The sequence below is a fragment of the Euleptes europaea genome, chromosome 15, assembly GCF_029931775.1.
Source record: "Euleptes europaea isolate rEulEur1 chromosome 15, rEulEur1.hap1, whole genome shotgun sequence".
Taxonomy (NCBI): domain Eukaryota; kingdom Metazoa; phylum Chordata; class Lepidosauria; order Squamata; family Sphaerodactylidae; genus Euleptes; species Euleptes europaea.
Genome location: NC_079326.1, coordinates 34,701,198 through 34,722,990, shown reverse-complemented (window position 1 = coordinate 34,722,990; position 21,793 = coordinate 34,701,198). Strand labels below are relative to the sequence as shown.

Genomic DNA, 21,793 nt, shown 5'->3' with positions numbered 1-21,793 from the left:
TGTTGCTTTTATTGTGATATTCAGCCTGGTGGGGTAAGCTTCTTTGAGGAGGGGGGACACTTGTACCAAAAAGGCAGATTTTAAAATACTGCTTAAATAAAATTTTATCTAACCTAATACAAACAACTTCCTTGTGAATGCTCCTAAGCATTTTTCCAGATAGTCAAAAATACTTTGCAGAATTGGAGACATATCTGTGCCTTGTGATGCATCAGCATCTTGAGTTATCCTAAGAGCTCTTTTAAATGAAATCTTAAACTCAGAGCAAAAAAAAAAAAAAAGACAAGCACGACTTTGTTAATCATTCCTTCATGGTTGGTGGAAAACAGTCCTTTGAGGTGCCCCTTTTGTTCATTAATGTATGCATGTGTTTAATATCATTTGATACCTTACAGCAAAACACCAGAATCTTTGGTCTTTCACTAAAGTGCTGTTTTGGCCATGCACTTTGAATTGTAATGAGAATGGATCAGAGATAATTTTTTCTTCCTCTCCCATAATACTACAGCTTGGGGGCACCCAATGAAGTTTATGAACAATAGATTCAGGACAGACGAAAGGAACGACTACTTTACTCAGCGAGTAATCGAATTGTGGGATTTGCTGCCAGAGAACACAGAGATGGTAATGAGCATAGGTGTCTTGAAAAGGGGATTAGACTCAGGGAAGGTGGGTCCGTCAGGCTACAAGCCATGGCGACTAAATGGAACCTACACATCCAGAGGCAGTAAACTTCTGGATACCACTGCTCAGAAGCAACTTCAGGGGAAGAACTTGTCCTCTCTACTCTGTTGACCTTCCAGGGCAAGTGGTTGGCCATTGTGTGACACAGGATGCTGGACTAGATGGACCACTGATCTGATCTAGCAGGGCACATCTTAGGTCCATAGATCCAATCAATCCAGTGAATTGGGAGCTTTCCTCTGGTAGAAGGAACTTTGCTATTCCTTAAAGTACATATAGTGTGTTGCTACATTACAGTATGAGAACCATTCCCTGAACTCCTTGGAGGGAGGGAGGGATAAAAACGTGACAGACAGATCTAATCAAGACTGCACACTTACCTATAAGTCTTGCTGAATTCAGCGGTACTTACTTCTAGGTCATGCCTTGTTCCTTCAGATCCCGTGTACATATAGATTCCATGGAGTTCCATGTACAGGAACGTGCATTGTCCTGTAGAGTATAAAAAAGCCTTTGATACAGACCAGTCATACTTTTCTTCAAGTAGAGGTGAAGCAAGTGGGCTTAGAAGGGTGTAACGCCACTTAGAATTGCCCTGTTAATCACGCTGGAGAGCCAGCATGGTGTAGTGGTTAAGAGCGGTGGTTTGGAGAGGTAGACTGTCATCTGGAGAATTGGGATTGATTCCCCACTCCTCCACATGAGGGTGAACACTAATCTGGTGAACCGGGTTGGTTTCCCCACTCCTACACATGAAGCCAGCTGGGTGACCTTGGGCTAGTCACAGCTCTCTCAGCCCCACCTCGCAGGGTGTCTGTTGTGGGGAGGGGAAGAGAAGGTGATTGTAAGCCAGTTTGATTCTTCCTTAAGTGATAGAGAAAATCAGCAAATAAAAACCAACTCTTTTTCTTCTACCTGAGTTCACGGCTGAAGTGAGACTTGTACTATTGAGGAATTTGTAGCTTACTGCTCATTCTCTCCACCATTATAATCCACTTCCTCTTCTAGAGCTATCACAATGCTCCCAGTTTTGTTATGGCTCCATTCCTTTCCTTAGCAAAATGTATATTGTGGGTTGGCAAAAAGGAATTCCTTCTTTTCCCTTTTTTTTTTTTTTGACAAAGGACATGAATGCCAAGAACTGGTGTCATGGGAGGTGAGAAGAGACAGTACTTTGCCCCATAACTAATTTTATCTGAAAATGTAGCTTATGCAGCACTTGCCAAATTAGAATTATCCAAATTGTCCTTGGAGATGCTTAAATCTCTAGAACATTGGCTCAATTTAGCAAAACAGCTCTGTAAGTGGAAACGGTCTCTCTTTTTTTTGCAGGTCCATCCTGCACACAATGATGCTTGGAGGTGGTGGGGCGCTTGTGGGGGAGATGCCACCTCTGACCCTCCTGCAGTGCCTCCACACCACATGAACATCCCCAAATAGATCATTAGTGCTGGCAGCTCTGGCAGTACGAATCACTTTGGTAGAGAGTGTACGTGTGTGTGTGTGAGAGAGAGAATTTGTTTATTTGCTTATTTATTTCAAACAATGTATCTCGACTTTCTGTAAACCTTGGGTTGGGGGGGATTAAGAGGATAACAAAGAGGATCTAAAATAGCCTAATCAGAAATAACAGGCATATATTGGATAAAGGTCACCCTGTGACGTCACCCTGTGCAAACACTGGGTGACGTCACATCCTGACGTTTACTAGGCAGATGTTTACGGGGTGGTTTGCCATTGCCTTCCCCAGTCATCTACACTTTACCCCCAGCAAGCTGGGTACTCATTTTACTGACCTCAGAAGGATGGAAGGCTGAGTCAACCCTGAGCCGGCTACCTGAAACCGACTTCTGTCAGGATCGAACTCAGGTCGAGAGCGGAGCTTTTGACTGCAGTACTGCAGCTTACCACTCTGCGCCACGGGGCGCTATTGGGTACCGTCCCAATAATAAAATAACAGTGCATTGCATACAGCAATCTTTAACAGAAGTTGTCCTGTCCAATAGATACGTTTTCCTAGCCTTCCTAAGGAGGGAGGTACACAGGCAAAAGTCTTGAGGGAAATCATTCCAAAGCCTTGGGGCAACAGGTAGAAAGTCTCTGTTCCTTCTTGATTTACTTCATGTCCTGCAACTGGTAATACTTGGAAAGGAAGAAGAAAATTTGGACACACTAAGCTGCCTTGTACTGAGCCAGGCAACTGGTCTGTCCAGGTCAGTCATGTCTAATGCAGACTGGCATCAGCTCTCCAGAGTTTCAGGTAGAGGTCCTTTTCATATCACTCACTATCTGGTTCTTTTAAGTGGAGATAGTGGGGATTAAACTTGGAACCTTTGGCATACAAAGCAGACCACTGAGCCACACAGACCCTCCCAATAGAAGTTGTTCAAATCTTTGGCTGATGAAATCAAGACAGCTCTGCCCTGGGAACGCCTCCTCTGGCATGGGCGTTCCCTTCCGGGATTTAGTGCCCGGAGTGGCTGCGCTGGCGGCGGGGGCTGGCGGAGCTCCTTGATAAAGTGGCACCTACACCGGTGCGGGGTCACACTGGCTCCTAAGGAGATTCTCCCCCCCTTCAGGATTGCAGCCTAAGTCTGCTCTAACCGGTTCCTATACCTGATATGCTTTGTGGCTGCTTTGGGAGTATATGAATCACAAGAAAACAGGCCAGATTGCAATTTCTATGCATGTTTATTGGGGAGGAAGCCCCACTGAAATCAGAGAGAATTACTACTGAGTAAACAGGCATAGCAGCAGCATACATGTTGTTTATTTACTTCCTACATTTTTATCCTGCTCTTCAAGGATATTCAGGGCAGTGGACATCATTTTCCCCTCCTCCATTTTACCCTCACAACAACCCTGTGAGGTAGGTTAGGCCTCAGTGTGTGACTGGCCTAAGGGCAACCCAGGGAGCTTCCATGGCAGAGTAGGGATTTGAACCCAGGTCTCCTAGATGGTAGTCCAACACATTACCTGCTACACCAAGGTTGAGTTCACATTCTTTATTTCTGTGTTCAGAAAGGTGCTGGGTTAGCAATGAATCTCCAGATAATAACTGAAGACCACCCAAATGATTAAACGTGCAGTTTTCCTATGAAAAGAAGAAGAGTTGGTTTTTATATGCCGACTTTCTCTACCACTTAAAGGAGAATCAACCCGGCTTACAATCACCTTCCCTTCCCCTCCCCACAACAGACACCCTGTGAGGTAGGTGGGGCTGAGAAAGTGTGACTAGCCCAAGGTCACCAAGCTGGCTTCATGTGTAGGAGTGGGGAATCAAACCCGATTCTCCAGATCAGATGAGACTCCACTGCGCCAAACCACTGCTCTTAACAACTACACCACGCTGGCTTGAGCCGTTAACTAGGATAAACAATACAGCATTATAGCCACCGAAAATCAAGGCACCCCTCGTTCTCTAAATCAAAGTGGATAAAAGGGCATGGAAGATTACAAAGACTTGACTACAATTTAACACGGAGCCAAGGGCAGCAATTTATTTATTTAGTACATTTGGTCATACCCTTCCTTCAAGGAGAAGCAATCCGACTTCAGAGCAAGAGAATTTAATTTGATGGTGCGGCGTCACACACGTGAGTTTGCCACTCTGTTCCGAATGTCAAGTGATGACTAAGATTCACAAAACACCACAAACAGGTCTAAGAGCCAGTGTGTTTAATGGTTAGTGGGTCGAAGAAGAGGAGTTGTTTTTTATATGCCGACTTTCTTTACCACTTAAGGAAGAATCAAACCGGCTTACAATCACCCTCCCTTCCCCTCCCCGCAACAGACACCCTGTGAGGTAGGTGGGACTGAGAGAGCTCTGACTGTCCAAGGTCACCCAGCTGGCTTCATGTGTAGGAGTGGGGAATCAAACCCGGTTTTCTAGATTAGAGTCCACCGCTCTTAAGCACTACACCACGCTGGCTCCTACTAGGATAGCGGAGACCAACTCTCCACATTGTTGTGAAGCTCAGTGAGTGACCTTGAGCCGCTCCTACTCAGCTGACTCTGGCTCACATGGTTGTTGTGAGGATACAATGGAAAAGAACTATGTACGTTAGCCTGAATTCTTTGGTGGAAAGGGTGGCTAAAACTGCAGTAGGCATGAAACTGCCTTATACTGAATCAGATGGCTGGTCTATCAAAGTCAGTATTGTCTACTCAGACTGGCAGCGGCTCTCCAGGGTCTCAGGCAGGGGTCCCATCACCTACTTGCCCAGTCCCTTTAACTGGAGATGCCAAGGATTGAATCTGGGACCTTCTGCATGCCAGGCAGATGCTTGACCACTGCGCCACGGCCCTTCTCAAAGCGTATTATTGAAGGAGAATAGACCCATTGCAGTCTAGGCTAACATGCTAGATACCCACGAACACATGAAGCTGCCTTATACTGAACCAGACCCTTGGTCCATTAAAGTCAGCATTGCCTACTCAGACCGGCAGCGGCTCTCCAGGGTCTCAGGCGGAGGTCTTTCACATCAGGCGGAGGTCTTTCATATCACCTAGACCCTTTAACTGGCGATGCAGGGGATTGAACCTGGGGCCTTCTGCCTGCCTGCCAAGCTCTCCCCGAGCCACAGCCCCTCCAGGAGTTTCCCAACCTGGAGCAGGCAACCCACCCCCACCCCCCTACCGGTGGTCGTGGGGCACCCGGCAGCCCACCCCACCCCCCACCCCAAAGGGTCCGGACGTGGCAGCCCCCCGGGGCCGAGCCCTTGGAGATCCCGGGAGGAGCAGCCTAAGGCTGGAGCGGGGCGGGGGAGAGCCGCGGCAGGGCAGGGGCTGCAGCCGCCGCTTGGCGCGCAGGGGGCGGGGAGAGGGCGATGGAGCCTCCCCGCGCCGAAGGGAGCCGCCAGCGCCGGGCGAAGTCTCTCTGCAGCCGGCGGGCGGGCGGGAGCGGGGGTCCCGGCTCCCCCCCCGCCGAAGGGGCGGGGGGCGCGCCTGCGGGCTGACCCCCCGGCCCCCTCCGGGCGTTGCCGGGCGAGCGGCGGTGTAACCCGACCCGTGCAGCCCAAGGGCGGGGAGGGGGCGCTGGCGCGGCCTCTCGCCCCCTCCTCCGGCCCGGCGAGGCTCCGCGACCCCCCCCTCCTCCCTTTGCCTCCCCTTTTCGGGAAAGCCGATCTGGGGCTCTCGGTGCGCAAAAGCCGGTTTGAATTTGGCTCGGCGGCGCTGTGCGCAGGCGTCCGTCCGACCCCCCCCACCACCCACCCACCCACCCACCTACCTCCCCTCCCTCCCTCCCTCCCCGCCGCCGCTGGCATGCGGGCTCCTCGCCAAGCAGCTGTTGGGGGCTGGAAATTCCAACATGGCAGGAGAGGCTGCGGCCGGGCTGCCCTCCCCAAACTTGGCACGCTCGCACGCTTAGCCCCGGCCCCCGTCCGCCAGCGGGCAGAGAGGAGCGACCCGCCTCTCGCCCACCGGGCTCCTGCAGCCAGCCGCCAGGTAAGAGCCGCCGGGGCTGCGGGCATCCCAACCCCCCCCCATATTGCGCGCGCCCCCCTCCATCGCGCACCCTTTAAATTTTTATATCCATGCTAGAGGCATCCCGGGGTTTTAAATCCCCTGCGCGTGGTTAGCCATCCAGTCTAAGCCTTCCGTGTTTTTTTTTTATTATTTAAAAAAATGCATTTAGGTGTAGGGGAACCTCCTCGCCTGCTTTATTATTAATATGATTTCTCCTAAGCGCAGGGGGGAAAGTAAAAGAGAGAGACTCGCTGGATAGGGTCCCCCACCCCCCACCCCCTTTTCCCTTGATCGTCGCTAAACAATAGTAGGGAGATTCAAGAGTTCGGGATCGCAAGACACCACCTCTCTCCCCCTCTTTCACCTACGCGGGTCTCCTTTTTAAAATTTTCTCTCTCTCTCCCCTCCCCCAAGTTCGCGTTAAGGCAATAACGCGCGGGTAAGATTGGGTTAAGTCTATTCCGGGGCAAGGAACTTTTTGATTTTTTTTTTTTTAAAAAAAGGCAAATTAGTGCAAATGATCCTAGTCAAGGAAACAAAAGTTGGGGTTAAATTGCAGTCTCTTGGTTGAGGCTGGGGGGCGTGAATATGTCAGGGAAGCTGATGCGGTGAAATGTAAGCACATCATCACGGAACGGGGGGGGCACACGGTGGGCGTATTGTTGGCTCGGAAGGGAGAGAAAGATGTATAATTTAATGGTATATACAATCCACTGATCCTATTACTATCCTCCCTGGAGCTCTTGTTAGTTTCAATGGGAGTGAGTGAAATTGACATGGACTTGTATTCGTGGTCATGTGCTCTCTTCCCACCCCCCCTTCCCTTCTTTCTTCTCTTGTGATCTGAGATCCCCTTTTTGTTGATGTTGCTTTCCCGCTTAATTATATGCATGTAGGTTAAATGAATACCTGACGAAAGGGCCCACGTTTCAAGGCAGTGACATTTGAGAGCCGAGAGGAAAAAGTGGCTTTAATGAAAAGCAACCTTTGGAATTCCTGCTTGTGAGAAAAAAAAAATCCAATTCAGCTTTTTTGTGTGTGCTGCCAGCAAGAAATGATCAGCAGCACCAGTGTTTATGGTATGTCCGTTTTGGGATCTATTTCCTTCTCTCTTTTTTTTAAATGTTGTTGTTGTTATTATTTTGCATCTCGATAATTTTTTCCCCCAAAGAGCATGATGAAAACATTCGAGGACTTTGCATGTGAATTTGGCAAGAGATGAATGCCTGACGTTAACGGTAAAGCTTCAACTGTATGAATAAGCAATCTGTGATGGTCCGTGCTGTGTGTTTATCATTTGTTTCTGATTTCTCCTTTTGGTCCGAGCATTGTGTCGGTTCTCAGTCGTAAGCTTAAAGTTGCATGTTACTAGCCGTGCGCTGTGTACACTCAAATAGTATGTAAATTAGGAAACTCGCTGACTGTAAAAGGGGGAGGGGAAACCGTGCACCCTTCTAAACATACACAGCTAGTGTTTCCTTTAAAAAAAAATCAAGTAATAGTTATTTACTGTGTTTTCTCTAAACTACAGCTCATTTTTCCCCACTCAAGAATTTTTATGGGCTTTAGTTGGCTATGAAAAGAATTAAACGTTTCCTACAGGGACAATAACCAACCTCCCCTCCCCTCCAGTTTTCAGCAATTCTATCGCGGCCTTGTGTATTTTCCTCTCCTCTTTCCATGTGTCTGCTTGTCACTGCTGTTTTTGCACAATGCGTCGCTGAAGCACCGGGACAGACTTTTAAATGATCGCAAGAGGACCTGCTCTGCCCTTTTTTTCTTTTTAAAGTGGGGTGCGGGTGCAGGGGAGCCTGATGAAATCGAGCACGGAGGATTTCAACATGTTTTTTTTCGGAGCAATGTACACAAGTCCAGGTACAGAAGTCTCAAAAACTGTAATAGCAGGTTGGATTTTTGCACACGTTCCTCCCACCCCCCAAAAAGCAGGAATTGGAGGTTGGGGGTAGAGAAAGGGGGATAGACTCTCTTTTCAAAGCCCTTGGCAGAAACAAATAAAGACTGAGCCAAAGCTGGGCGGGGGGGGGGGGAGGCTGGAGTGTGTAGCCACAGATCTTTCATAACAACAGGAACCTGTGTTTAGGGGAAAGTGGAGAGAATCGTGCCCAACGTGTCCTCCTAGGCTGATGCTGTAGTTGTCCAAAGTAGCACTGCTGTGACAATACGGCCGATTCTCGGATTGAATTTGGGGGGTGTTGTATCTGTGCATTTTAAACTTGTTGACTTTGAGGCAGTTGGTGTGGTCGCCGTTTATTTGAGATGCATGTTATTTGCCCCGAGACTTGTTTTAAGGGTGCCGAGGGAGTGTGGGGACACGCTGCTTTTTCTCCTCTCTCTCTCTCCCCCCTCTTCTTCTTTTCTTTCCTAGAGTTGATGGAGCGAATGTGATTGCCAGATGGGAGATTTCCCTCTGTGATGTTAAAGCTGTAATATATATTCACAGCAGATTGGACCTGCTGCTTGTGATGAGGATATTACATTTATAAATTTTAAATCGGGAACTGGATAGTGTGTGCTGAGAGCTGAAATTGGATGGGGTGGTTGGTAGCCACTGTTTAAATGCAATTTCTGGGTGATGATAATGATAATTCTAATAGGAGTAATGTACAGTAAACATGGTTGGGCTGCGCTACTTTGTATATGGCATGTCACTTGTCTACTACCCCCCTCCAGTGTGCCCCCTTTTTTTTGCTTTTTCCCCACCCCTCATTCCTAGTTCTCAATTTCCTAGTAGAATATCTTAGCCAGCAGAGTGGATTTGAAAGCAGTCCAGTCTGAGGGAAGGGAGAGACAACCCGTTCTGTATCTGAATTAAAGAAAAATTAAAAAAACAACTACTCCCCCAAATGATGCAGGGATTGACAGTAGAGGTACCTGCTTTTAGTTTTGTGTGGCCCAGCTATGTGCCCTGTCGACTGACTGAATTCTCCCAAGTTGGAGGGAAGAATCGAGTCGCACTCCGCCAGTTCTGGTGGTGCTGTGAATTAAAAAGTGTGTTTGCAGTCAGGAAATGAAAGCTACACTGTGTGTATGTGTGTGTGTTTTGAATAAGTCATTTATCAAGGAGGGGGGACATCGATCAGGCAGCCACTTGACATCGTGATGCTCCACAAAACAAAGTTAGGCCCAATTTAGGGAAGATGCTTTGAAGTTATCCCCAACCCCAAATCTCACATGTAGAAATCTGGAAAGAAAGAAAAAAAGCATTAATCCTTTGTTGATCTATTTATATTTACCTACAATCTCTTTCTGGGAGTGATAAAGCTTCCTAAGGTGGTGGTTCTGAGTTTTGAAAACAAGGGTGCATGAAATGTCCTTCCTGTGATTTTTTTCCTAAAACCTAGAGTATAACTTCGAAGATCGAGTGTGTAATTCTGCGTTGGTGCTCAGAATCTCTTAATTTCCTCTGCTTTGCATGCCTTTCATCTGGAATACCCAGTGGGATAAAAAGAATGTTTACATTGTTTTCTAGATGGTGTTTGCGGGGATTAGACAGCAACAGCAGCTCCTCTTCCCCCCCCTTTCCCCCCCTGACCTCCCAAATCTTGTGCATTTTGTTGTATTTGCCATTACCACTCTGTTGCGGAGATCTTACCCCAGGGCTAATTTGGACCAAGGTAATGCTAGTTCCTTGCCATAAATATAGTGGCTTTGACAAGTCAGCTACTTGCTATCAGCAGTTGTATTCCAGGCAGGAAACAGCCACAGACCTTTCCAATCAGAAATATCTTTTTAAATGCCTATGCATGGTCTATAACCTTCTTCAGGAAACTGCAGGTGAAGTTTTACTTGAGTCTTAAAACAAGTTCTCTGTTTTCTAAGCAGCTTTTGGCTAACGGGGGAATTAACTGTTCCTTGAAATTGTCTAATTTTGAGTTCTCTGTTTTTTTCCTTCCCTTAACTGAGAAAGAAGTACCAGTTGTGGCCACTTAGGAGCCCCACGTAAACAAAAGTGTAGTTGGAATTTGGGTGCATGTTATCTTGGCTAAGGAATTGTGTCTGCTTCAAAGGTATTGGAGGGTAATGTGGAAGCCTTATTGTCTGTAAGGAGATAGGATTGCAACACAAACCTTGTATATCCTCCCCACCCCCCACCCCCAAGATTTGTGCTAGTGTTGCCAGTTGATTGTACGAGAGACTGAAATGCTTGGGGAAAGAATGGAATTCTATGCAGCTATATAGGTTTATGATGATTAATATTATTAGCTGGGCAAGAAACCATAATTGTGGGGTCTGCACATACAAACATAGTAAAGGTGTCGAATGAATGACAGCTTTAGTTCCCTCTAAAATCGATACAACTGAAACATCAATGAACTTTTCTCCAACTCCTTGCTGATGGCAGACATTCAGCATGAGAACTCCATTACCCTGATTTTCCAGTGTGTGTGGGGCCCCAGAGTACGTTCTGTAAGCAATTTTGCAGTAATAATGGTGTTGTCTTTTCGTGGTCGTGTGGGTTTTTATTATTATTATTATCGTACTTGCAACGTTGTGTTGTTTTTTAAATAGCGATGGAGTGATTGGGGAAAAATTTTTTTTTGCCTCATCCTTTTAGGTAGCAAAGCTTGAACTTTAAAATGAAACTGTTTTGTTTATGGTGCGTAAAACTGCTGAGGAAGGGAAATGTTTGGGGGCGTGAGCTGGATGGGTGCTTGTAAATGACTGCTTTTTGGAGAACAATCATTCCAGTGTGTGTGTCTCTGTGTGTGTGGTTGTCAATCAGTTGAGCACTGTGTGTGCATGCAAGAAGTATTTGGATGTAATGAGTGATCTTCCTGCCGTCTTAATCAGCAATTAATCAGCTAATCTGCTTGTTTAGGAGCCATTTTAATGATCCAAGATCAGCATGAGAGCTGTACCTAGCAACAGTCCCTTGAATTTTTTTTTTTTAATCCGCTGGTCTAATCTAGTGTTATTACATCCAATAAGAGAAATATTTGGCTCTTTTGTCCTTCATTAATGTACACGTTCTGGAAAACTAAACTTTAGACTCTTAACTTTTTTTTTTAGTAGGAAGTGTTTAGATCTATTGATGCAGTGTTGATTTAATTAACTGGAATTTCATCTTGATTTATTGATAGAAGGGAATTGTTACATGGGCATTTTGTGAAGTAATGAAGCATTTTTCTTGTCAGTAAGTGTGAGAACATATTCATCAGAGTAGTTTCCCCCCCCCCCATAACATGCTACAACTTATCCCTTAGCTTAAGTGAACAGAAAATTTTGAGATGTCAATATATCATTCATACAATGCAAACCTCCCTAAGTTTATTATTATTATTAACTTTGAGGTTATTAAATCAGCATATTTCCCTTTATTTGGGAGGAGACACAGTAATACTCTGTGTCTAAGAATTAGGCCTGCTATTTTTATTTTAGGAAAGAGAAAAGACGGTTTATTTTTAAATTATGTTTTGGTAGGCAAAATATATAGAATTTTAGTTAATTTTCATTGTGGAACACAAATGTTTTCTATGGCTGTGAAATCATTTGTACATTGCTGATGCTGTATAAGGTTATAAACTCTTTCTGCTGTAGGTGCTATCTTTTATGTAAAAACATTATCTTGTGAATTGGGGAGGAGGGTCTATTGGGAGAAGTTCGACATGTGCTTTAAAAAAATATAATCCCAATGAATATACAAGAACATTTTCTAAACATAAAATCCATGTCCCAGTGAAATATTTATATAGTATTAGTGCGACTTGTAGATTAGTTTGTTTTTTTAAAGTCAGTATATGAACACTGAAAATGTATGTCTAAAATATCTACTTTTCCCCTTGTCAAATTAATTGTATGCCTCTATTGCACGGCTGGAAATTCTCAAACAACCTCATGTGTCTTTCAGAGAATGGTAATAAAAAAATGGATAAGCGCCAGAGAGTAAAAATCAAATGCTGTATAGCCAGCACATTGATACTGTTTGTTCTCTGGGTGCAGGATCTTTATCTTCCACCACAGTGAAGCCAACACTTTTGCCATGAGCACATTTTAAAGATTAGATGTATCCATAGACAGAGGTAAAGGGAGTATAGGCTGTTTATTAGAACTATAATTGCAAATGTAGAAAATACCTGTTGAGTAGCCATTGAGAGTTAGTCTGAAAGGAGAATGAATTTTTGCCTCTCTTTAAAAATATCAGGAGAAGGCCTGGAAAAAACAAAAGAGTGATACCTGAAGAAAAAAATCAGTTGCACTCTTTATCCAGCTGCCTTGCAAACCGGGTTTCTCTGCATCGACTTAGTTCCATGGGGGCATGATATCAAAGTATTACAAGAACAATGTTGGTCACTTCTTTTTCTGTCAGTGTCTGTAATTGTTCCTGTTAGGAGCTTCAAGGCAATACATTTTATTCTAAGGCTAAATTTTATTTAAGGTGAAAAGAATTTTCTTTATGAAAGACACAAGTAAAAGGTAGCAATTTTCTTCAATAAACCTTGGGGTATTTTTTTCTCCACCTACACTTTTCAGAATCTTCTGTCTGTGACTACCTTTTTATCCCCGAAGAATCTTTAAAATTGTAAAGGCTAAGAAGTTATATTATTGAAGGATGTTAACTCTTATATATCTTGTTAATGTAAATTAACTCTCAAGTATATTGCAGTTGTACAGTGTGAATCCAGTATCAAATAAGTGTACAAAAAAAAAAAAAAGGCAATCCATGTACTTTGGGAACAGGAATCAATTAATACATAGGGTTTCTTGTGTGCCTTCTTGTGAGCATAAAGTACCCGCCCTTGCAAAACATCACACTTGTTCCTTCTAGACATAAGTTGCTATTACAATAAGAGACATAGCTAGATAGGACTTGGGACCTATACATTGAAATATGGTTTTGGATACCGTTTATTTGTATCATTCAACGTAGCTTCTCCCATATCTCTGCTGAGTTTGGGCAACAAATCAGGTTGTTGTGGGATGTATGTTTCAGGCGTTTGTGAAACTATAGGCCTTTGATTCCCCCTCCCTACATAATACACCTACGTTTTCCTGTCATTTTTCTTTTGTTATGACTCTCCTATATTCTCAGCACCAGTTCTGAAATGTCTTCTAAACAGAAGTCTGATGTTAACATTGGCGGTGGGGCTGCCAGTTCTCTGCACCATTAAGCTGACTTAAATCTAACTGAAGTCAGTAAGATTTCAGTAGGCGAACTGTACGCAGGATTGTAACCCGACTAATGTAGTGACAACTATCAATTAACATTTGAACCCGCACCTTGTTTGTCTTTTGTGAAAGGTGAAGGAGCTCGATTGGGACTTAAATCAGCATTTTTCATTCCCTGGAACTCCCCCCACCCCAAGCTAGTGTTTTGTTGGGTCCAATTCCATGTATATATGAATTGTTTTTCTGTTTGTGGACAATGTGTAGGTGTGCTTAAGGACAGCAGCAGGGGCAGTAATTCTTGGCACATGTACTTGGAAAGGAGCCGGCTAAGTGTGCCGAGAAGCATGCCTCAACTAAATACCCGTAACAGTGTGGCGACCTGGATGCGTATCGAGATAGTTACCATTGGGCGAAGGGATTTGCATTGATGCTTTAACTCTTACGAAGTGATTAGTGTGCTGTAAGTATGTGGTGACAGGTCTGCTTATGGATGTGAAGAAACTGTTAAGTGCAGTAACATTAACCTTTTCAATATGTCATATGCAAAGTGTGAACTTAGTTTGTTAGGATTTGCAGCAACAATCGCCTAGCCTATTCTCCCCTCCCTCCCTGCGTTCTCCCCCACCCATTACCTGTCCTCTCCAGTCCAATTTACTGTCTGCCTCCCATGTTTATGCGCAGAAAAGAAGCCCCTCAAGCCGGTGCGGTAAGAAGCAGGCTCGGAAGACTGATAGAAGGCGTCACATTTTGATACCTAAAACAAATTTAAAAATCAAGCATCCTTTTCAAGTCCTAACTGAGGCACACAGGAAGGTCCAGCCAGGATGTGTCTGAACACACTTGAAGGGCCACCATTTATTTTCAAAAGAGATTTTTCCCATCACTCATGAATGGCTCCACTATGGAGAGAGAGAGAGAGAGAGAGAGAGAGAGAGAGATATCAAAAGAGCCCAGAAAAGCAACAATATTCTTTCATGTCCTCAAGTACTCAGACACTTACAAGATTGTTTCCAAGAAGGAAAAGAATTGATCCTGTTTTGAATTCCTTGGTGTTGGCATTTGTGAGCCACGCTCCAGATAGAGAGCTATAAAAATTAAATTCCGGATGGGCTGGGCTCGTAATGTGAATACAGATTTACTTGGCGCGTATGTACCTGTTTTTGCCTAAGTGAGGGACATGGGGTTGATTTTTTTTTTTTAAAGAGAGAAAACACCTGGGGTTTTGTGTTTTTTGTCTGACTATATAGATATTACCTTTTCAGTTCCTGCAAATACAGGTACAGTTTTTACTGAATACAGTGACATAGGTTTTGAACAAGTATCTAAATATTTGCCCAGATTAGCCAATAGGTTAGCATACATGCACATGCAGCCTGAGCCTTTTCATGCTTACTCAAAAGAAAGCCCCAGTGCATTCAATACATGTGCTCTTTACTGTGTCTAGGATTGCATTCTATGGCTTCCACCTTTTTTCCTATCCTGCTTTTTTAGGGAGGCAGAAATCTAGCGGCGAAAGGTGTATGTTAAATTACTTTCCCTTCCAAGAAAACTTTTCCATGTTTGGTCCATATGCCAAGCTGCTACTTAGAGGCATATGTTGAGGATGATATTGTTTAAAACACGAGAATATCTAGGAAATCTCTCATTCAGGGTAGTTAGACTTGGAAGCAAAAATAGCTGAAATAATAAGGCAATGCTCGTTGAAATAACAATATTATACCAATAGAAGGAATCTTCATGCCATTAAATTCTACCAAATGGCTTGTGCTAGCAAGCAGCAGGGAATTGCTTGTTCACAATCAGAGGTGTTCAGGCTGAGTGGCCTTCAGAATATATCACATTTTAAGATTTTTAACTGCTTTTTAGAAAGGGAACACCCTACTGATTCTAGCATTTATGTCAACCCATCAGCATCACTGGGATTACTCCAGAGTAAGCTATCTGAGCACGAAAGCTTATTGAAGCAAATCTATATTTGAAACGGCTAATGAAGAAACGAAAGAACACGAAACATCTTGTGATCTTTGTTTCATTAACCTCATTACTTTGAACTGTTACTAATTATATGCCATGCAGCGGTTTGTGCAAAGTATATACTATGTAGGCTTTCTCTTGCTCTTCCTTTGTTACTCTTTCATCAACCCTGCTAAATTCTTCTACTGGCATAACGCTTGGATTTAACTGCCTCATTATCTGTATGCGGAAAGCCAGAGGGGAAAGCATTTCTCACTCAGTTGCTTTCAGTTCCAGGTATTCTGATGTTTGATGCGGTGTGTTGTTTATATTGACCACGTTTCGAGGAAATTTTTGAAAGTTTGGTTATCTTCTGTGAACATGGTAGGACGCAGTAGTACCACCAAAAGAATTTCAAAGGTTCTAAGAGTAGACCTTGAGATGAAGGAATTCTTCATGACCTGTACAGTAATATATGAATAAAGATATGGTGCTAGGATTTCCCCTTCGTTGCTTGACATGGTTTCAACTATTACTCTTGAGTGGGTCATAGTACACTAATGATAATCTCTGGAACACTTTGTATGCGGAGGTACAATTAATGTTCTCGGTGGGACACCCATCCGTTTTGGAATGTTACTTTTTCATATGGCATTTTTATGTTACTGTAAGAAAAAGACAGTCCGTATAAAAACGTGGTTTACTAACAAGTTAATATTCCTTGAAAGTAATTTGTGATGGGGTAGTCCCCAGGAGTCAATGCCCCCCCCCCCAGCTCTCTGTGCACCGTCCCACATCCTCTATTGTCACCCCTCCTCCCCTGTTGGCGACCCACATGTATGTGGACAGCTCCATGCCCTTAATGGCACATATAAGGGAGGAACTGCATTGGGCCTTTTGCACCTTATTTTTTAGCACATTCTGTGCGCAATCACTGTGACAGAACCATAATCCAGTGGTATAGCTGGGTAGAGCTGATGGTATCAGAAGCAGTGATGTGGGTGTTCTGGGGAAATTTTTGTCAGGAAATATTCTGAATCGAGTTTTAAATAAACAATTTAAATAATATTAGCAGAATTTTGCATAGTGGCAAAAGAAAGCACATATACCCTGTACAAGCCTTGACCATGCAGAGGTCTTGGAGTTTGTCCACACTTCATACCGCACGTTTGGCCCTCCTAACACAACTGATTCACAGTGCAACAGTCCAAACAACTATAAACACACAGACTGTATTCATGTGTTTGGGACAGAAAAAGATAGCATTGCCATATGAAAAGGTAACATTCCAAAATGGATGGGTGTCCCACAGAGAACATTAATTGTACCTCAATAGTGTACTATGACCCACTCAAGAGAAATAGCTGAAACCATGTGAAGCAACCCTGGGAAAATCCTAGCACTGGAAGACGATAGCATTGGACATTTTTTCCCCATTTATGGAATGTTTTCTGCCCTACATCATTGAGTAGAAGCATTTACGGTTGAGGACTTGGTGCCAACTGATGGCAACTTTGCCACTGCGATTAAAGAAATAATTGAGTATTTGGGTGTGTGGAAATCTCTTTTTGTGTCTGAATTTTGTTTGTAAGCTTCTGTCAGACCTTTGTTGCCTCACACAAAACAGCCATGCTGGAACCCCGGCCCTCACCTATTGTGGCTTGTTCTCTGTTCGTTTCTATGGGGTTGGCTTTTATCAGTGTAAACAAGGATTGTAACTCCGGGTTTTGGATTATAGTGAAAATTGGGCCCAGTGAGATGCATTGAACGGCAGGCAGATGCGCACACTCCTTGTGTTTGTAGAGAACTTCAAGGGCCAAACTGTGGCTTTAATCTGTACTTAAAACGTCTCGACATAACCAATCCATTAAAACGATGATACTTCTCCGACTGGAGCAACTTGATTTTTTCTCTTTTGTCCCTTTTCTTCTGCTCAAACAATTGCAAGCACAATGGTTAGTTCTCCGTTATTTTAAAGTTAGGAAGCCTGCAATTGTCAGAGTTTAATTTAAAGGGGAAAAATGACTAGTGAGAACAGTATGCAGGTATCGGTATAGGAATATGTAGCTATGAAACAGCAGACTTATTATCTTGTTTTGGAAAATGCCTTTGTTGTTTGCAAGCATTTTACAGGCAACTGTGCACATTTGTGCGTGGTTGTATTTTACCTTTTCCAGCTCTAACCACTTCAGGCCGAGATTCCTTAATTAGTCTTATGTTGTACTTACAAATAATAAACCGTAGTGATAACGCTAGCTGTGCTATTACATGCTTTGTTGTATGTAGCCACTATGCAATTATGTGAAAGAAAATGACCTTTTAAAGGTGCTTTATAACCCTCCTCCTCATTTTCTTTTTAAAGAAACCCTGGAGTTTGGAAACCTTTCAGTTCAGAGTCGCATTTTCAGTGGCCGATCCGAGTCTCGCTGGAGGTCAGCGGGGTTTATTTTCGAGCGACTGTCCATAAGATCGCAGCCTTAATTTTAGCAAGCCTGATGCATTTGTTTGGTCTTGTGCTTAGAAGGCTTGAGAAGAACCTTGTGCATAGCAGATTTGCCAGTTTCCATGTAGGGTGAGTCTCCGTTGCTTTTTAGTTGTGTAGACAAGCACTTTTCAGCAGGTTTGTTTCCCTCTCTAACACTGTGACATATAAAGCTGCATTAGCTGGGATGCTCTAGACCATGGGTTCTCAACAAGGGGGGAATCCCCCCGAGGGGGAATTTTAGGATTCCAGGGGAGGAATTGGGACCACTATTCAGCAAAGTGTGTTGTCCTGTAGATTATGTACAGTTTGAAAAATTGTAGTTTGTTTTTAATTCAATCTGCAACATTCAATAAAATTTATGACTATCTTGGGAAAGGGGAAATTATATTCTGAACAATGGTGAAAGGGGGGAATGGAGCAAAATAGGTTGCGAACCACTGCTCTAGACTGCTCAAAGTGTCTGGCTTTGTTACTTGGTGCTGTTTTCTTTTCAAATAGACTTGACACCACACATGAGCTTCTGGGGTGTGTGTGAAAGAGGGCTTGGGGGAAAAAAACTTCTGGACATAACTAGGGGCTCCGATGCAATTGTTTCTTCTACCCCAAAATCAAGTGTGTTCACCACTTTACTACATGTATTGAGAACATCCTTGATTTTAGAGTGAAAACGAGGGCGTGTACATCTTTTGAACTGCCAGTCCTCAGTGAGAAAAATGAAGAGTGTTCTTCGTCTGGGATCACACATACCTGCCCCTGCAAACAAATTCCATCTGAAGTAATGTTAAGTGGTCAGATTTGTAGAGGGCAGGCCATACAAAGGGTAGGCATCTGGGAGCTGAGCCTAATTATGGTTTTCAATTAATTATCCCTGCATATATTTGAACAGTGGCGTCTGTTTTGCACGTACAAATACATAATCGATCGTTCCTAATAAAAGAGTCGTTTGGTATTGTCGGGAGGGTTCTAGGGCTTTTGGGGTGGCTTCGAGCTGCTTCAGTAGAAGGAAAAGCGAGCTGTTAAACTTAAGCAAAAAATGTTAAGGAGTTAGAAATTCTCTCTTTTGCTTCACTACAGTATATTAAAGAGAGATGGAGACCGTGTGCATGTCCAAAAGCGACAGAAGGGTTGCTTTTGATAAATAGTTGTGTCCTGTATGTGGCGCCTGGTTCGTGGCTGGCTGTCTTGATAGAGATAACATGTGCAGGTACCTTTTTATTAGGAGCAATTATAACATCGCAAAGTCATCAGTAAGGTTTCACGATTGCCCAGACCTCTTCATTAGTCTTGATGTTAAGAAAAACAGACTAGCGGGGTTTGTTGGGGGGGGGGGTTGTTTTTATTTCCAACCAGAGCGGTGGGCAACTTGAAAAGGTGCCTTCAACTTTGAGATATTTTTGTTGCTCCTAATGAAGGTGCTGGGCAATTGTTGCTTTTGGAATCTCTCTTTCTGTGGACCAAATTGTCATTTCTCTCTACAAAACAGTATTTTTCCTTGACTGCCTTTTCATTCTCCAGCCCTCAGATCCCCAGTACATACCAACCTTTAATGGCATCGGAATTACCCTTTCAGTCATTAGATTGTAGATGTAATGAGAGATCCCCAGTAAATGTTACTTGTGCTGGTTGAATATCCACTCTTAGATGGCAATTTTTTTTTGTCACTCGTTCCTAACAGCTGTGCTGGGTGTTGCTTTCTGGCAACTGAAGTGATAAGAAATTGATAGAAGTATAATTTCATATTGGCGACTCTTGCAGATCTTTACAGGTGTCACAGCCAAGGGCCCCATCCGGATTATAGCGTTAGTGCAGGGGTTCTCAACAAGGGGGAAATCCCCCCCCCCAGGGGGGAATTTTAGGGTTCCAGGGGGGGAATTGGGATCACTGTTCAGCAAAGTGTGCTGCCCTGTAGATTATATACAATCTGTAAAATTGTAGTTTGGTTTTTTTTTGAGCTAGACTATCTTGGGAAGTGGGGAATTATATTCTGAACAATGGTGAAAGGAGGGAATGGAGCAAAAAAGGTTGAGAACCACTACGTTAGTGGGAAAATTGTAGCTTTAAAAAATCCTTTCGGCTTTTTTGTTTGTTTGTTGGTGATGATTATAGCTTGCATAATGATTATGGTGTTCATTAATGTGGTCGATGGCAAACTAACTGTGATGGATGTCAGTCTTATGACTGATCCATATTACCATTTGGAAAAACACTGGCAGCTTGAAAACCCTGTGCTCGTTGCTTCCTACCTGTCTGCGGCAGTTTCACAGGCACCAGTGCAAATGAGATTCAGCTTTTGGGTGCATGTTGGGTAACAGTGCTTTGATGGTGGTTGTTTATGACCAATGTGGTGGTCTGGGGGGAACAGCAGAGGGGGGCACCACTGAGCCAGGTCAGAGGCTGTGGGTGCACGTGGCTCCGAGGCTCACAGGCAGCACACATGCACAGTAAGGGAGAAGACACGGCCTGGGTGCAGCAGTGACAGCGTCACCCAGAAGAGCACCCCTCCATGTCCTGGGCACCCCATGATGCCTCTCGTCTTGGAAGCTGACGCCTCCACCCGGCCCTTCCCTTTCCCATTTTAAAGGCAACAGGGTGGGAGGGGTGGAGGCTGTCCTGCCCACCCAAGTCCTGCCCCCTTCTCTCACTGGTGCGCCGAGCTGGGCGGCCTAGAACTGCACCTGGAGGCTGCCTGGCACATTCTGTTTGGCCCCGGCTGCAGTGGCCAGGTGCCACTCCCTGCTGGCCTCCAGGGTGTGGGCGCCGAACCGAGCTATTAAGCTATTACGTAAGTGGTAAACCCTGGTTCCCCATTTGGCACTAGAATTCTCATTAACTTCTGTACAAAAGATATTGCTCTATTCTTGAGCCAGGATTTGAAGGAAAGGCTGTGTGAGTGGCATTCTGTTTTAACTAGGGTGGAGGGAAAAAAATCCTCTCATGTGTTCCTTTTCTCGCTCAAAGCTGGTTTGGGTTTTCTCTTCCCCCTTCTTACTGAACGCTGCCAAATCAAGTTACAAATGACACATTTCAGGTTTTGATCAAAACCCCAAGACCAATTATTACCACTTTGTGGCCAGGAAGTCAGTAGGCTTTTGTAAAACAAGTGTATTTTAGAACTGCAGACACAGTTTACTTTATATTTCCCTCTTTTTTTTTGGTACTTCTGTGAAGAAGAAGGCCCTTGCCAGCTCATGAATAGTGCTCAGTGGCGTGGCTAAACATGGACATTCTAGTAGGCTGTGGCGGGCCTTGTGTTGAAGTACCAACAGCTCGATTCAGACAATACTTAAGCAAAGTATTTAAGGTTGCCAGGTCTTTCTTTGCCACAGGTTTTTGGGGCGGAGCCTGAGGAGGGTGGGGTTTGGGGAGGGACTTCAATGCCATAGAGTCCAATTGCCAAAGCGGCCATTTTCTCCAGCTGAACTGATCTCTATCGGCTGGAGATGAGTTGTAATAGCAGGAGATCTCCAGCTAGTACCTGGCGGCTGGCAACCCTGAAAGTATTGGATTTTCAATATATTTTCCCATGTGATTGGACTTCATGTGTGAAACATAACAGCAGAATTTTGCACTGGTGTTCTAGCCCAGGAAGAGTCCTTGATACGTTGACCAATGGAATATTATATGCAATTGCTTAGCAGTAATAGCATGTGAGTTGCTGTAGGCTGTAATTTATAGAGGTCAATACAATTTATTCTGTCATTTAAAAGAGTTGTTGATTATGTATATTATATGTCTATTATATACGGATATGTAAAGAAAAAATATGTGTAATATATTTGGGAGGGGTGTCATTTTGTCCTCTTGCTCCCGTTCAAAGAACAACTGTAGCTCCAGCCTTGCTCATGACTGGCTGCCTAGAGAGATAAAATATGTATGGGCTTTATCGGGAGATTTCTAAGCATGCCCATTGGCAGCTGACTTTCTCTTGCTTTCAAAATAGGCTTATAAATGCAGCATATTTGAAGTAAGGACTTGGAAACTGTGATAAACCCACTCTTCGTGGCTAGGGTTGCCAACCTCCAGGTGATTGTAGCAACTCAAAGCAAAAGCACCAGTAAATATTGTGCAAACAAG

At 44.1% G+C, this 21,793-nt stretch overlaps 1 protein-coding gene across 1 annotated transcript in view; it reads left to right on the top strand.

The window, feature by feature from the left end:
* Positions 1 to 7,196: 7,196 nt before the first annotated feature.
* The window catches only part of FIGN (fidgetin, microtubule severing factor), a 147,128-nt gene continuing 132,531 nt past the window's right edge, over positions 7,197 to 21,793 (top strand). Inside the window, exon 1 of the mRNA XM_056861259.1 lies at positions 7,197 to 7,232. Coding sequence (XP_056717237.1) covers positions 7,208 to 7,232 — 25 coding nt within the window. The 5' untranslated portion in view covers positions 7,197 to 7,207. The remainder of the gene's footprint in view (positions 7,233 to 21,793) is intronic.